This window comes from Tursiops truncatus, chromosome 11, assembly GCF_011762595.2.
Source record: "Tursiops truncatus isolate mTurTru1 chromosome 11, mTurTru1.mat.Y, whole genome shotgun sequence".
NCBI lineage: Eukaryota > Metazoa > Chordata > Mammalia > Artiodactyla > Delphinidae > Tursiops > Tursiops truncatus.
This window is the reverse complement of record NC_047044.1, coordinates 24963564-24977543: the sequence shown is the minus strand read 5'-3', so window position 1 is coordinate 24977543 and position 13980 is coordinate 24963564. Positions and strand designations below refer to the sequence as shown.

At 39.3% G+C, this 13980-nt stretch overlaps 2 protein-coding genes across 2 annotated transcripts in view; one reads left to right on the top strand and one right to left on the bottom strand.

Moving 5' to 3' along the window:
• Positions 1-4107: 4107 nt before the first annotated feature.
• Positions 4108-12482, top strand: SNRPF (small nuclear ribonucleoprotein polypeptide F). The gene is made up of 4 exons (XM_019918655.3): positions 4108-4266; positions 6156-6281; positions 11670-11734; positions 12347-12482. Exons 1-4 carry the CDS (start codon positions 4264-4266, stop codon positions 12411-12413), a joined length of 261 nt encoding a protein of 86 aa, XP_019774214.3. The 5' UTR covers positions 4108-4263; the 3' UTR covers positions 12414-12482.
• A 73-nt stretch (positions 12483-12555) lies between these two features.
• CCDC38 (coiled-coil domain containing 38) overlaps positions 12556-13980 on the bottom strand; it is a 41269-nt gene continuing 39844 nt past the window's right edge. The window contains exon 13 of the mRNA XM_073788336.1: positions 12556-13656. Coding sequence (XP_073644437.1) covers positions 13543-13656 — 114 coding nt within the window. The 3' untranslated portion in view covers positions 12556-13542. The remainder of the gene's footprint in view (positions 13657-13980) is intronic.

Below are 13980 nucleotides of genomic sequence, written 5' to 3'. Positions count from 1 at the left end.
TATATATTTGCTGAATAAATGAATGAAAGTTTCAGGGAGGAAAGGATCTCTTTTAATTATTAACTAATTTAGTCATCCCAAACCTCAGGAGGTAGAGACTACCGTTGGCCCCACTATACAAATGAAGAACTCAAAGTCAGAAGGCCCATGAAGGAACTTGAACTCAAGCAGTGCCTATTCCAGAGTCCACACACTTTGCGCTAAACTACCTCTAGTAGCACAGAGGCACCCATGTTACAGAAAGACTTGTACAGAGATACATGGACATAAAGGAAAGAAATATACATACATAAATAGAATATTCCTAGATTGATATTTTATATAGTAACAAATCAAGAAACATCTTAAATCCCAACAATTAGGGTATATCTAAATATATGATAAATATTATGCAGCCATTAAAAATATTGACACTGAAACATTCCTAAGAAAGAGAAATTATTTTTACTATAATGTTAAGTAAAATAGGATAAAAATTTATATATTATTCCAACTATATCAAAATACATACACTTATACATAGAGAAAAGAGATGATAACAAAATTTAACAGTAGTTATTTCAGCATTGGAATTACAGTTGATAAATACCCCAGGACAATGAAAGGTGATAATGAAGCTGGATAACATATTGATATACAGCCTAAAATGGAATGAGTGTAAACAGATGGCATATAAGAGGTTAGGTAAAATTGTAAAAACTAACCTAATTGTTAGAGTAGAATTTCTGAGTGTGGCAGAGACCACTCTGTGTTCACGCTGCCTTTTTCCTCCTGTGCACTGACAAAGCACATTTCCCAGCCTCCTTTGGACTTAGGTGAGGTCATGTGACTGTGTTCTAGCCAACAGAATGTGGAAAATGATGTGCATTGCATTAGGGAACGAAATGTAACAGCAACAAATGAGTTAATGAACAAAATCTTTTTTTCTCTAAAATAGAGGGTAGCTGGTGTTAAAACAGGATAGATGGTGTAGAACCATGTGACAGAATAAATAATGGCCTGGGGAAGTTTAAGAGAAGTCTTCAGACCTAAAGTGCCCATTTGAATTGGATCATGGAGATAAGAATTTTCCAGGCAAAGCAAACAGGAGAAAGGATTTCTAGATGGAGAGAGTATCATGTGTAAGTACATGGAGTTGTAAAAAAACAAAAAAAAACATGGCCTGTGATTCAAAGGCCAGCTTTGTGGTTTGTGGGACAGAACGGAAAGACGTAAAGCTGGAAAGAAACTTTGGGAAGGAACTTGTTTTAGGCCGCTGGTAAATGGGAACCAAAAAAAGGTAGCAGAGTAGTATGTCCAGATTTTCATTTTATTTTGGAGGAGGGGAGGTTAGAGATACTTCTAGCAACAAGGTGGGTAACAGATGAAAAGTAGAATAACAAGCTTATTTTTAAAAATTTGATTCACTGGAAACATTTGAGGGATGAGGGGGATGGGGACTGTACAGCACAGGAGACTGTGGGAGAAGTTCTATGTGGTTTTGTTCTGTTTCGTTTGTTTTTTTTTTTTACATCTTTATTGGAGTATAATTGCTTTACAATGGTGTGTTAGTTTCTGCTTTATAACAAAGTGAATCAGTTATACATATACATATGTTCCCATATCTCTTCCCTCTTGCATCTCCCTCCCTCCCACCCTCCCTATCCCACCCCTCTAGGTGGCCACAAAGCACCAAGCTGATCTCCCTGTGCTATGCGGCTGCTTCCCACTAGCTATCTATTTCACATTTGGTAGTGTATATATGTCCATGCCACTCTCTCACTTTGTCACAGCTTACCCTTCCCCCTCCCCATATCCTCAACTCCATTCTCTAGTAGGTCTGTGTCTTTATTCCTGTCTTACCCCTAGGTTCTTCATGACATTTTTTTCCCTTAAATTCCATATATATGTGTTAGCATACGGTATTTGTCTTTCTCTTTCTGACTTACTTCACTCTGTATGACAGACTCTAGGTCCATCCACCTTATTACAAATAGCGCAATTTCGTTTCTTTTTATGGCTGAGTAATATTCCATTGTATCTATGTGCCACACATCTTCTTTATCCATTCATCCAATGATGGACACTTAGGTTGTTTCCATCTCCAGGCTATTGTAAATAGAGCTGCAATGAACATTTTGGTACATGATTCTTTTTGAATTATGGTTTTCTCAGGGTATATGCCCAGTAGTGGGTCGTTTGTGTTTTGAGAACAGTGAAGTCCCCTTTTGAACAGATTAACTTCCAAGTGCCTGTATGATTAGAAATTTTACTCAAAACTCACCACTGCCACCTTGTGGAAGTACGGCAAAGAACCGAACTGTGTTTAAAGTCAGTATTTAACACTGGTCAGCTAGCTGAGGGGTTCCCAGCTTTTTACCCGCAAAGGGTTTTATTATCTACCCTCCCCCCAAACTGAATCTATGATTTATGAAGCTAAAAAACATCATTTATTGACAATTTTCTTTCCCATTTTTATAAATCAGATACATCTATAAATGTCAATCAGAGCTTCTGATCCATGATTATCAACTAGTATTTGTATTTTGAGTTGATTTCATTCTAATCAAAAGCAGAGAAGCATCAGGTTTTCATCATTCTTATATATCCCTGTTAAATAAATCAAAAGCAGAGAAGCATCAGGTTTTCATCATTCTTATATATCCCTGTTAAATAAATGTACGATTTGTTAGTTGTTTTGTTTATTTTTTAATAATACAAATAGTTTGCAAAGCCTCAATACTACCTGCAAAGTGATCCAAGTCTGTGGCCTGTGTTTACAAATCATGGATCTAATCCAGTGGTTTTCAACAGGGGACGACTGTGCCCTCCAGAAGACACTGGGCAATGTCTGGAGATATTTTGGTTGTCACAACTTGGAGGGAGGGCGTTGCAACTGGCATCTACTTGGTAGAGGCTGGGGATACTGCTACAATACATCCATTCTACAATACAAAGGGCAGTCCCCACAACAAGAATTGTCTGGCCCCAAATGTCACTAGTATTGAGGTTGAAAACCCCGATCGAGTCCAATCCCTTCATTGTTATCAGCGAAGAAACTGAGACCCAGAATGGTCACATGACTTTTCAAATTAGGCAATACATTCAAGGGTTCCAGAAATAGAACATATAAAAAGGCATACAGGACTTGAACAGACGTTTCTCCAAAGATATACAAGTGGCCAATAAGCACATGAAAAGTTGCTCCACATCATTAGTCATTAGGGAAATACAAATCAAACCCACAATGAGACGGCTTATTATTATTAGGATTACTAGGACGACTATGATAATATTTTTTAATGGTAAATAAGTGTTGGTGAGAATGTGGGGAAATTAGAAATCTCATACATTGCTAGTGGGAATGTAAAATGGTGCAGGCATTGTGGAAAGTAGTTTGGTAGCTCCTCAAAAAGTCAAGTACAGAATTACTGTATGACCCAACAATTCCACTCTTATATTGGAAGGATCAATCCGTGATAGCGTAAACATCCTCCACCTTCTGCTGTAAGTGCAGTATAAAGACTGTAGCGGGCCTCTGCTCACAACGCAAAAGAAACAGATGGAGCGGGAGCCCACCACACCATGTTCTAGACTCCATGTAACCTCATCTGAAATATATTCTGTACTTGACTTACTTCGGTGCGTTTCACGTCCCTTAGCCTATCTAGTCTTGCTTCTCCCACTTCCCCTGAAGTGGGTTGACATGAGCATTGAGCATTACAGAACAGAGAGAAGGGGACCGTGTCAGAGGAGACCTCCCAGCAGATTCTGTGGGAAAGTGAGGAGGAAACCCGAGAGCCCCAAATTCGTTCTCCCAGGTGTACGAGGACAAAGGAAGCCCCCACTAGCCAAGTTGGCAAGACATCACGTCCACTCTACAGGGTACACAGTGCACCCTTGAGGTAGGTGAGCAAACGAGAAACCAGAGCCGCCTCACGGCATTTGCAGCCTCGCAGGTACCCTCCCGTTGGCTTGGAGCAGCCGGTTTCCCAGAGGCCCGTGCACTGCCATGGAGGCGCGCACCCACTCGGCGCAGCTGGTTGCCAGGAGACATGCCCAGCCACCTCCTCCAATCAGCACGCACCTCTTTGCGTCCAATCACAGAAGCCAGAAGAGAGGTAGTCGGAGGTGAAAGGTCACGCTGCTATTTGGCGGCCATTTCTCTGGAAGCTACGCGGCTGGGGACCCTGCTGTGGCTACTCCAGTCACGAGGGTCGGACGACAGCTGGGTCGGCGGCGAGTAGCCTGCAGCATTTGCCCACTACTGCAGCAGTAGTCGCGATGGTAAGGAGAAAGAGAGCGGCCAGCGTCCCGTGAGAGAGAGAGGGCGGGTGACCAGCCTTGCCGGGCCTGGTGGTTGGTTCGCGCGTTTCCCATTCATCCGCGTGAGGCGCGGCGCGCCGGGTGGCCAGCCCCTTTCTCCCTGCTCTGGGTGTCTGAGGCGCGCCCTCCTTCCGAAGCGCTCCCCTCCCCAGGAGTGCCCCTGCCCCCTTCCCCGTCTTCGTTTTGTATCCGAGCCTGAGGTGTCCTTGCTGCCTGGGGCCACAGGGCTGGGGTAAAAATGCAGCGGTTTTTCACGTCCCACTTATCACACTCCACAATCCGCTTTCGTCCCGTGAGGTTGGGGGGCCCTGCAGCCCTTTGGAATACAGAGCCCAGGCTTTGAGCATTCTCCTGTTCGTTTAGCAAAGCTTTACTGAGCGCCTGCCGCCTGCCAGGGCCAGGTAACGTTCTAGGTGCTAGGAATATAGGATAAAAAGTACTGATGCGGACCCTGCTCTAGGTTAACTCAGACATTAATCAAACAACGATAAATACATAATTTCGAATAACGTTAACTGCTAAGAAGGGAGCAAACGGTGCTGTGATGGGGGCGCCGAGGTACGTTAGAAGAGTGGTTACAGGTGGCATCCGTTGGAGGAGGGATTGAACCTGAAATCTAAGAGATGTGGAATGCAGCCCCGTGAAGAGCAGGAGGAAGCGTGTGTACCTCAAGCTCAGGGAACAGGAGCACAGGCTGTGAGGCCGGAAGGAACACCTGACTAGCTGGAGGAATTGAGAAAGCCACAGCCGCCTGCAGGGATAGTGGTCATGAGATGGGGTCGGGCAAGACCTCTTAGGCCGTTTTAGGAGGTCTGGGTTCCACTCCAAGTGCAGTTGGAAGCCATCGAAGCATTTTAAGCAGAGACATGGTATGATAAAAATAATACTTGCCATGTGGCTAATAAGTTGGAGAAAGATGAGTGAAAACTGGAGACCCATTTGAGATCACTGTGAATGTGCTTATTCTAGAGGCTTTAGTAGCCAAGGTTATTGGTTTTCTTTCTTTGGCCGATGAGTGAGCAGATGAGGAAAGGAAGAAAAGTCTGAATTCACTGGGGGTACTACCGGTTAGCTGAATAAACAAACATTAAGTGATTGCCCATATGTAGGAGGCACTGCAAAGTCAAAGAAGACCCAGTCCTAGCTCCTGGAATTCAGTTGAAGATCGTGGAGCATGATCTGTCCCTGCCTCCTCCTGTAGCCTCATACAAAACTAATTTGTGTGTCCCTGAGATCCCTTGTTCATTCACTCTTCCCTCCTTTTACATAGGTACCCCCACCCCCACCCCACCAGATCAGCCCTTTTCCCTCTGGAAATACCTCTCATCCTTTAAAACAGAGGCATTACTTATTTCAGGCAACTCTTCCTTTTCTTTTAACCTGGATTGTTTGATTGTTTGGTACCCTTGTACATAGCATATCTCCTCTTACTACATTGCAAAATAATTGTCTATTTGCATGTGTTTTGGCCTTCCCCCCTCCCACTGTGGGCCTGAGGACAGGGACTGTTATCTGCTTTTTTTTTTTCTTTTTTCTGCCTTTACCTTTGTTTCTTTATGGCCTTGGAACAGTGAGTGATGCATATTAGGTGTTCAGTGTTTCTTAAGTGAACAATGAATACTTCTACAAGTCTTGATGGATTGAAGGTGAAATTGGCTAACTGGGTATTTAAGTTTCTCTGATGCTCTTCAACAAAAGTGAAAATTATGTAATAATGTGAGAGGGAAACAAGAGTTTTGCTTCATTTGGATACTATAAAATATTGGTGATTTGATAGAGAAGAGAGTAGGTAATGGAAGCCAAACTAAGGAAAAATAATCAATTGGGTTCTTTTTTTGTTCTTTGTGCAGAGTTTGCCCCTCAATCCCAAACCTTTCCTCAATGGATTAACAGGAAAGCCAGTAATGGTGAAGCTTAAGTGGGGAATGGAGTACAAAGGCTACCTGGTGTCTGTAGATGGCTATATGAACATGCAGGTAAGCTGAAGAGTTACAAAGATCATTAAATTGTATTTATTTTTCTTCACCTGACTCCTCAAAGGTTTAGTGTGACTTACAAAGTTGTAATTAGTTTAATTGACGAACACAGAGCAAAATTCAGGAATAAAGTCAAGGCCAAGGAGGGTGTTGTAACTGTGATAACTATGTATGAGACATATTAAAGCAAAATTCAAGCACGGATTTGACTCCTAGCGGTTAAAAGTAAGAAGAGCTCAGACATTTGATTCACAATGCCATAAGACAAATACACTAGAGTTCGCAGAAAAAGCAAAACTTTTCCCAGCACTTAGCTCTGAGAGAAACTTTTCCAGTGAAATTCTTAAGTCTTTTGATGAATGCTAAATGTACAACATCAAAGTAATTTGATAAAAGCAATTTTTTTTTTTTTTTTTTTTTTTTTGCGGTACGCAGGCCTCTCACTGTTGTGGCCTCTCCTGTTGCGGAGCACAGGCTCCCGACGCGCAGGCTCAGCGGCCATGGCTTATGCGCCCAGCCGCTCCGCAGCATGTGGGATCTTCCCGGACCGGGGCACGAACCCGTGTCCCCTGCATCAGCAGGCGGACTCTCAACCACTGTGCCACCAGGGAAGCCCGATAAAAGCAATTCTTGAGGGAGAAGACAGACTGACCAAAAGAATTGATGAACTGGCTACTTGTCTATTAAACTAGCTTCTGTAAATGTTTCAGCCACGTTTTGTTTTTTGTTTTTAATTAAGGTAAAATATATATAGCACAAAATTTACCACTTTAACCATTTTCAAGTGTGCAACTCAGTGGCATTAACCGCATTCACATGGTTGTGCATCCATCACCATTATCCATTTAAAGAACTTTTTCATCATCCCGAAGGGAAACTCTGTACCCATTAAACAATAACTTCCCATTCCCTTTGCCTCCTGGTAAACACTGTTCTTTTTGTCTTTATTCTAGGAACCTCATATAAGTGGAATCCTACAATATTTGTCCTTGTGTGTCTGGCTTATTTCATTCAGCATGGTGTTTTCAGGGTTCATCCATGTTGTAGCATGTATCAGAATTTCATTCCTTTTTATGGTTGAAATATTCCATTGTGTGTAGCGGTCCCTCAGTATCCTTGGGGGATTGGTTCCAGGACCTGCCTGGTATACTGAAATTCACAGATGCTTGAGTCCATACTTGGCCTTCCGTATCCGTGGTTCTGCATCAGCTTGTTCATGCGATCTCAAACCTGTGTTGTTCAAGGGTCAACTCTACCTCATTTTAATCGTTCTTCTGTTGGTGAATATTTGAATTGTTTCCACCTTTTGACTGTTGTGAATAGTTCAGTGAACATAGGTGTACAAATATCAGAGTCTCTACTTTCAGTTCTTTTGAGTCTATATTCAGAAGTGGAATTGCTGTATCATACAGTAATTCTTTGTTTAATTTTTTGAGGAAGTGCCAGACTGTTTTCCACAGCAGCTGCATCATTTTACATTCCACCAACAATGTACAAGGGATCCAGTTTCTTAACATCCTCACCAACACTTGTTATTTTCTGTTGTTTTTTTTAATAGTCATCCTAATGAGTGTGAAGTGGTATCTCATTGTTTCGATTTGCATTTACTTAATGATTAGTGATGTTAAGATCTTTTTATGTGCTTATTGGTCATTTACATATCTTTGGAGAAATGCCTGTTCATGTCCTTTGTTCATTTTTAAATTGGGGTGTTTGGTTTTTTTGTTGTTTAATTCAATAGTTTTCAGCCAGGTTTTTGAAGAAAGAGTTTGAGGTTATATTTTCCTGAAGCGCAGGTATTTTTGTGACTGATTAATGGCTGATGAGTGAACTTTAAAGGGTACCTAGATAGGTGGTCAAACCAATCATGACTCCCAAGTATTCCAAACTGATAGTGCAGTAGGCAAAGTACTAATAGGAGCACTTGTAGGCCCAAAGCTGACATTTTCCTTAATTTAAGAGTTTACCACCTGAACAGACAATGCTCAGGTCCCCAAAGTTCTTATAGAGCATGGTTTTGGCCTGGAAAATTCCCTAAGCAGGAATCATTTACCAAGGCCATAGAGAAATTTGAAGACTATATCCATTGTGCTGAAAATGTTCCAGACTTAGATAGTGGTGATAATTACATAACTTTATGAATATACTAAAAACCACTGACTTGTATACTTTAAAAGAGAATTTTATAAAGAACTATATCTCATTAAAAGAAAGGGATAAAGAATACCCACCAAATACTTGGTTTTAGAAGTAATATGGCTTCCTAGTGGACCTGCCAGAGTTATGAAATGTATCTCTGAGTAACTAACCGCATTGGTGATGCTTTTGAGTTTGTTCACTCAGTGAATATTTACTGAGAGCCCCTATGTGCCTGGCACTGTGAATACACCAGTGAACAAAAACAAAAGTCCCTATCCTCAAGAAGTTTGTGTTTTAGTGATGGGAGATGGTAATATAATGTGATATGGTATCAGGTAATGATAGATGCTATGGAGAAAAAGCAGAAATGGAAGAGGGTGACAAGAGTGTACAGTATTAGATAGGATAGCCAGGGAAAGCCTCTCTGAGGAAGTAAATTTAAACAGAGACCAGAATTGAGTGAGCAACTAAAGAGAGTGTTTGGGGAAGGAGCATCCCAATCTGAGGGAACAGCAAGTTGCAAAGGCTTTGCGGCAGAAACATGCTTTTTCTTTTCAAGGCACAACAAGAAGGTGAGGGCAGAGTGAATTACAGGAAGTATGATAGAAAGATTGGAATGGTAGTCATGGAAGACCTTTTAAGGGATTGTAAGAATTTTGGATTTTATTTAAAATGTGATAATATACAAACAGCTCATACAACTCAATATCAAAAAAACAAAACAAAACCAAACAACCCAATCAAAAAATGGGCAGAAGACCTAAATAGACATTTCTCCAAAGAAGACATACAGATGGCCAAAAGTCACATGAAAAGATGCTCAACATCACTAATTATTAGAAAAATACAAATCAAAACTACAATGAGGTATCACCTCACACTGGTCAGAATGGCCATCATCAAAAAGTCTATAAATAATAAATGCTGGAGAGGGTGTGGAGAAAAGGGAACCCTCCTACACTGTTGGTGGGAATGTAAATTGCTGGAGCCACTATGGAGAACAGTATGGGGGGAGTTCCTTAAAAAACTAAAAAATAGGGCTTCCCTGGTGGCGCAGTGGTTGAGAGTCCGCCTGCTGATGCAGGGGACACGGGTTTGTGCCCCGGTCTGGGAAGATCCCACATGCCGCGGAGCGGCTGGGCCCGTGAGCCATGGCCGCTGAGCCTGCGCGTCCGGAGCCACGGCCGCTGAGCCTGCGCGTCCGGAGCCACGGCCGCTGGGCCTGCGCGTCCAGAGCTTGTGCTCCGCAACGCGAGAGGCCACAACAGTGAGAGGCCCGCGTACCGGAAAAAAAAAAAAAAAAAAAACTAAAAAATAGAGTGGGCTTCCCTGGTGGTGCAGTGGTTGAGAGTACGCCTGCCGATGCAGGGGACACGGGTTCGTGCCCCGGTCCTGGAAGATCCCACATGCCGCAGAGTGGCTGGGCCCGTGAGCCATGGTCGCTGAGCCTGCGCGTCTGGAGCCTGTGCTCCGCAATGGGAGAGGCCACAACAGTGAGAGGCCCGCGTACCACAAAAACAAACAAACAAACAAAAAATAGAGTTACCATATGACCCAGCAGTCCCACTCCTGGGCATATATCTGGAGAAAACACTAATTCAAAAAGATACATGCACCCCAGTGTTCATAGCAGTACTGTTTATAATAACCAAGACATGGATGGAAGTAACCTAAATGTCCATTGACAGATGAGTGAATAAAGAAGATGTGGTACATATGTATCACACACACACAATGGAATATTACTCAGCCATAAAAAGAATGCAGTAATGCCATTTGCAGCAACATGGATGGACCTAAAGATGATCATACTAAGTGAAGGAAGTCAGACAGAAAATGGCAAATATCATATGATATCACTTAAATGTGAAATCTAAAAAATGATACAAATGAACTTATTTATAAAACAGAAACAGACTCGGAGACAGAAAACAAACCTATGGTTACCAAAGGGGAAGGAGTGGGGGAGAGATAAATTAGGAGCTTGGGATTAACAGATACACACTGCTGTGTATAAAATAGATGAACAACAAGGACCCACTGTATAAAACAGGGAACTATAACTATATTCAATATCTTATAATAACCTATAATGGAAAAGAATCTGAAAAATGGGATAACTGAATTACTTTGCTGAGCACCTGAAACTAACACAGTATTGTAAATCAGCTATAGTTCAATTTTTTTAAAGTGTGGTAGAAGGCCTTTGGAGCATTATTATAATTTAGAAACCAGTTTAAATGTTGGTGGTGAACATCTGCCGGAAATAATCACTTTAAAAAAAAATTAGTTGATGTTAATACATTATTTCTGAGAGCTATTGCATACAAAACTAATTGTTGGCAACAATTTCAGACAAAACCATATCCCCTGAGTATAAGAGATTATTTTTTGTTCTCTATAGGAGAAGGAATAATATCCAGTAGCATTATTAATTCATTAACATGTTTTAAATGCCTTACCTTATATCCTCTCTAAGACCTATTTTTCTTTCCCTTTGCCCACTTGCCTAGTTAATGAAGGAAACTTCCCTGTTTCCTTTCTATCTTGTTCATTTCTTTTGTGAGTCCCAGTAGCACTGATTGTAATTTTTTTAAATTATAAGTAAAGTTTATTATCTTCATGTAAAAGGAAAGCTAAACATTTTGATGTAAAATTAGAAATAATAGAGTTCTCTAAAGTAACTATAAAGGTCACTCTTAATTAAACCTCCTCTTAAGAACTTATTTTTTTCCTGTTTATTAGCACATAATTTTTAAAAATTCTTATTCAGTTCTTTAGTTTGGTTGTTGACTAATATAAGAGTATTTGGTATTTTAGCCATAGCTTTTGTACCCTTTGGGTTCCTCAATATGATATAATGCTATTACTCTGAGAAAAGTTAACGTCTGTTTCTTTAGACCTGAATTATTCACAGCTTATTCATAAATTGGAGACTGTCTTCCTTGACATGTTGTTTTAATGTTTAATAGAAAGAAATATTACATTATTGAGATTTAAAAAATTGTGTTGAAACGAGCTTTATTATATATCAGTTCTACATCCATCAATGTTAACTTTACTGAATGTTTATATGAAACCAAAAAGTACTACAGTAGTAATAGAAAACTAATCTTCTAATTATTGTAGGTAAATGTGAGTCATTGGTACCGAAAGTTCTCTGTTAATAAGTTCTCTCACCAATATTAGGTGTATAATACTATTTTCCTCTTGTGTGATTATACTAATATATTTTCTTTTTATTTAAAGCTTGCAAACACAGAAGAATACATAGATGGAGCATTATCTGGACATCTGGGTGAAGTTTTAATAAGGTAACAAAACATCAGTAGTTTATATAAGGAGTTACTGGTGAGCAGTAAAAATACCTGTTTAAATAAACTATTAGTGCCCCAATCTCAGAATTACTTTTTTTTAATCACTATTAATTTTAACATAACATTCTACAACTAGACTTCAAGATTCTTGAAATTGTTAAACTTGTCAAAGCAGATTTAAATATTTGGGAGTTGTTCATTCTTAAGGTTTTTCTAGTGTTGATATTAAACTTTCTAGCTCTTAACTGTACCTTTTTCAGTGGTTTTAGTTGCAAGAGCTTGGTTTTGAATTTTAGGTGGGTCTGGCTGCTATTAGGGATTCGTATTACACTTATTTTCTAGAACTAGCTTCACATCTCCAAATTCTAGTCATTATTCCCTTTGGAAGATCATAAAGATACCATTTTATAACAACTGCATGATATAAAAATGAGTGTCATGTGCTCTTTAACAAACCAAAGGTAAAATTTTTTTTAAAAGAGAAAGAAATGATGTATTGTAATTTTAGCATTAATATTTTTGTAATGAAAAAATCTAATAAACGTCGTAATTCAGATCTTATATGGTTTCTTGTTGGAACAACAAAATGGACTGTTTTTCTGTTTACAGGTGTAATAATGTCCTTTATATCAGGGGTGTTGAAGAAGAAGAAGAAGATGGGGAAATGAGAGAATAGCATCTTTCGGGGGGAATTTTTTTTATATATATTTGTAGACAATAAAGATTTGTTTGTTTTTCAACTTGACTGTGAGCTATTCATATTCAGATATTTACATGCAGAGGTCAGATGTTGAAACAGTTGAAAAATTATTCACAGAACTAATGCTTTAAAAGCCACCCAACTTTATTCAAGTTGGTTTTCATGTAAGCCCAATGCTGTATTTTTTTTCTATAAGGGAAATTTATTTATATGCTCTATAAATGTTTATGAAAGTCAATTTTATCCCTTGTAATTGTATATTAACTGAGACCTTTTAAAAGCAACTGTTTCTTTTAGAGTTATTTTTGAGCCACTTTTGACACATATAAAGTTAAATATTTTATTAGAGTTAATACAGACTTTTACTTACTAGTCAATAAATTACATGTTAATTCTATATCAATGTGAGCTAAATGATATGCACATTACAGCTAAAATTGAAACGTCACCTGAAAATTAAGATGGTTTTGAGTATAGAACACAACAGAAATTGTGAACTGACATGTAGGCTGAAGACATATTGTTTGTTCACTTAAGAGAATTAAGTTTTCTGAACAGAACCCCTTAATGTGAATTAAAAATCAGTCTCATGGTTGGTTATGTCTCATTATGTTCTCATGAGAACATAATCTAGTAGTTTTCATTTAAGTTTTAAACTCCTCAAATCAGTATTTTAGAGTTGCACATTGTTAAAATGTATACTCCACAGTGATAAAATTGACACTATGAACTTTCCTGTGGACTGGTTGAAAAAAAAAAAGATTATTTAAAGTCTTAGGTTGTCAGAATGCCATTATTGCACTTAAATGGTCATTCACCATACAGTTACATCAGTAAGGTCACTTTGGATGTGTATCCCCACCTGGGACAACAGAAAGTATAAATGTTTAGCTATATGGAATAATGGTTAGGATGTGGATAATAAAGGTCTTCAACAAAAGAAAATAACTCCCATTTCCAATCCTAAGAGCCTTTTAGAGTAAGGACCTGTCTTCCTGAAATTGGTTAGGCCTGTGTGTGGGGCAGAATATTGCCATTACTGAAAAGCAAAAATCTGCAAAATATGCCTAAAGCATTCTGGTTATAAATGTCTTACTGCTCCTATTCAAGTGAAAAAATATTCTTCCTCCAGTGATTTTGTTCTTGTATCCTTGACTAAAAGTAGTTCATGTTTGTTAGCAGATGGAGGTTTTGAGCGGTACATAAGTTGTCTTCCCAGCTGAAACAAAAGAAAAAGTAGTTAATATTTTCATCTAACCATTTTCTATTGAAGTGTAACTAAAATACTAATATTAACTTGATTTTTCTGAAGAATAATATAGTTTAAAATAGTAAATAATAATCTCAATTACAAAGGGATTGATAACCTAATGGATGTCCAAATGCAGGCAAAGTTAAGTAACGAATGGAGCACCATGGTATGCAGAAGACAGGGCAGTTAGGTTTTATGGGCAAGTGGGAGGATTTAGATAAAGTCATCAGATAGCTTGTGTTTCAGGTATGCTAAGCTTAGAGAAACTCCATGTTTGAGGCCAACACTTCA

Coding starts and splice junctions, on each gene's coding strand:
- SNRPF (XM_019918655.3), top strand. Junction 6,282..11,669: donor ATGGCTATATGAACATGCAG/GTAAGCTGAAGA, acceptor TTTTATTTAAAG/CTTGCAAACACAGAAGAATA. Junction 11,735..12,346: donor CTGGGTGAAGTTTTAATAAG/GTAACAAAACAT, acceptor TTCTGTTTACAG/GTGTAATAATGTCCTTTATA.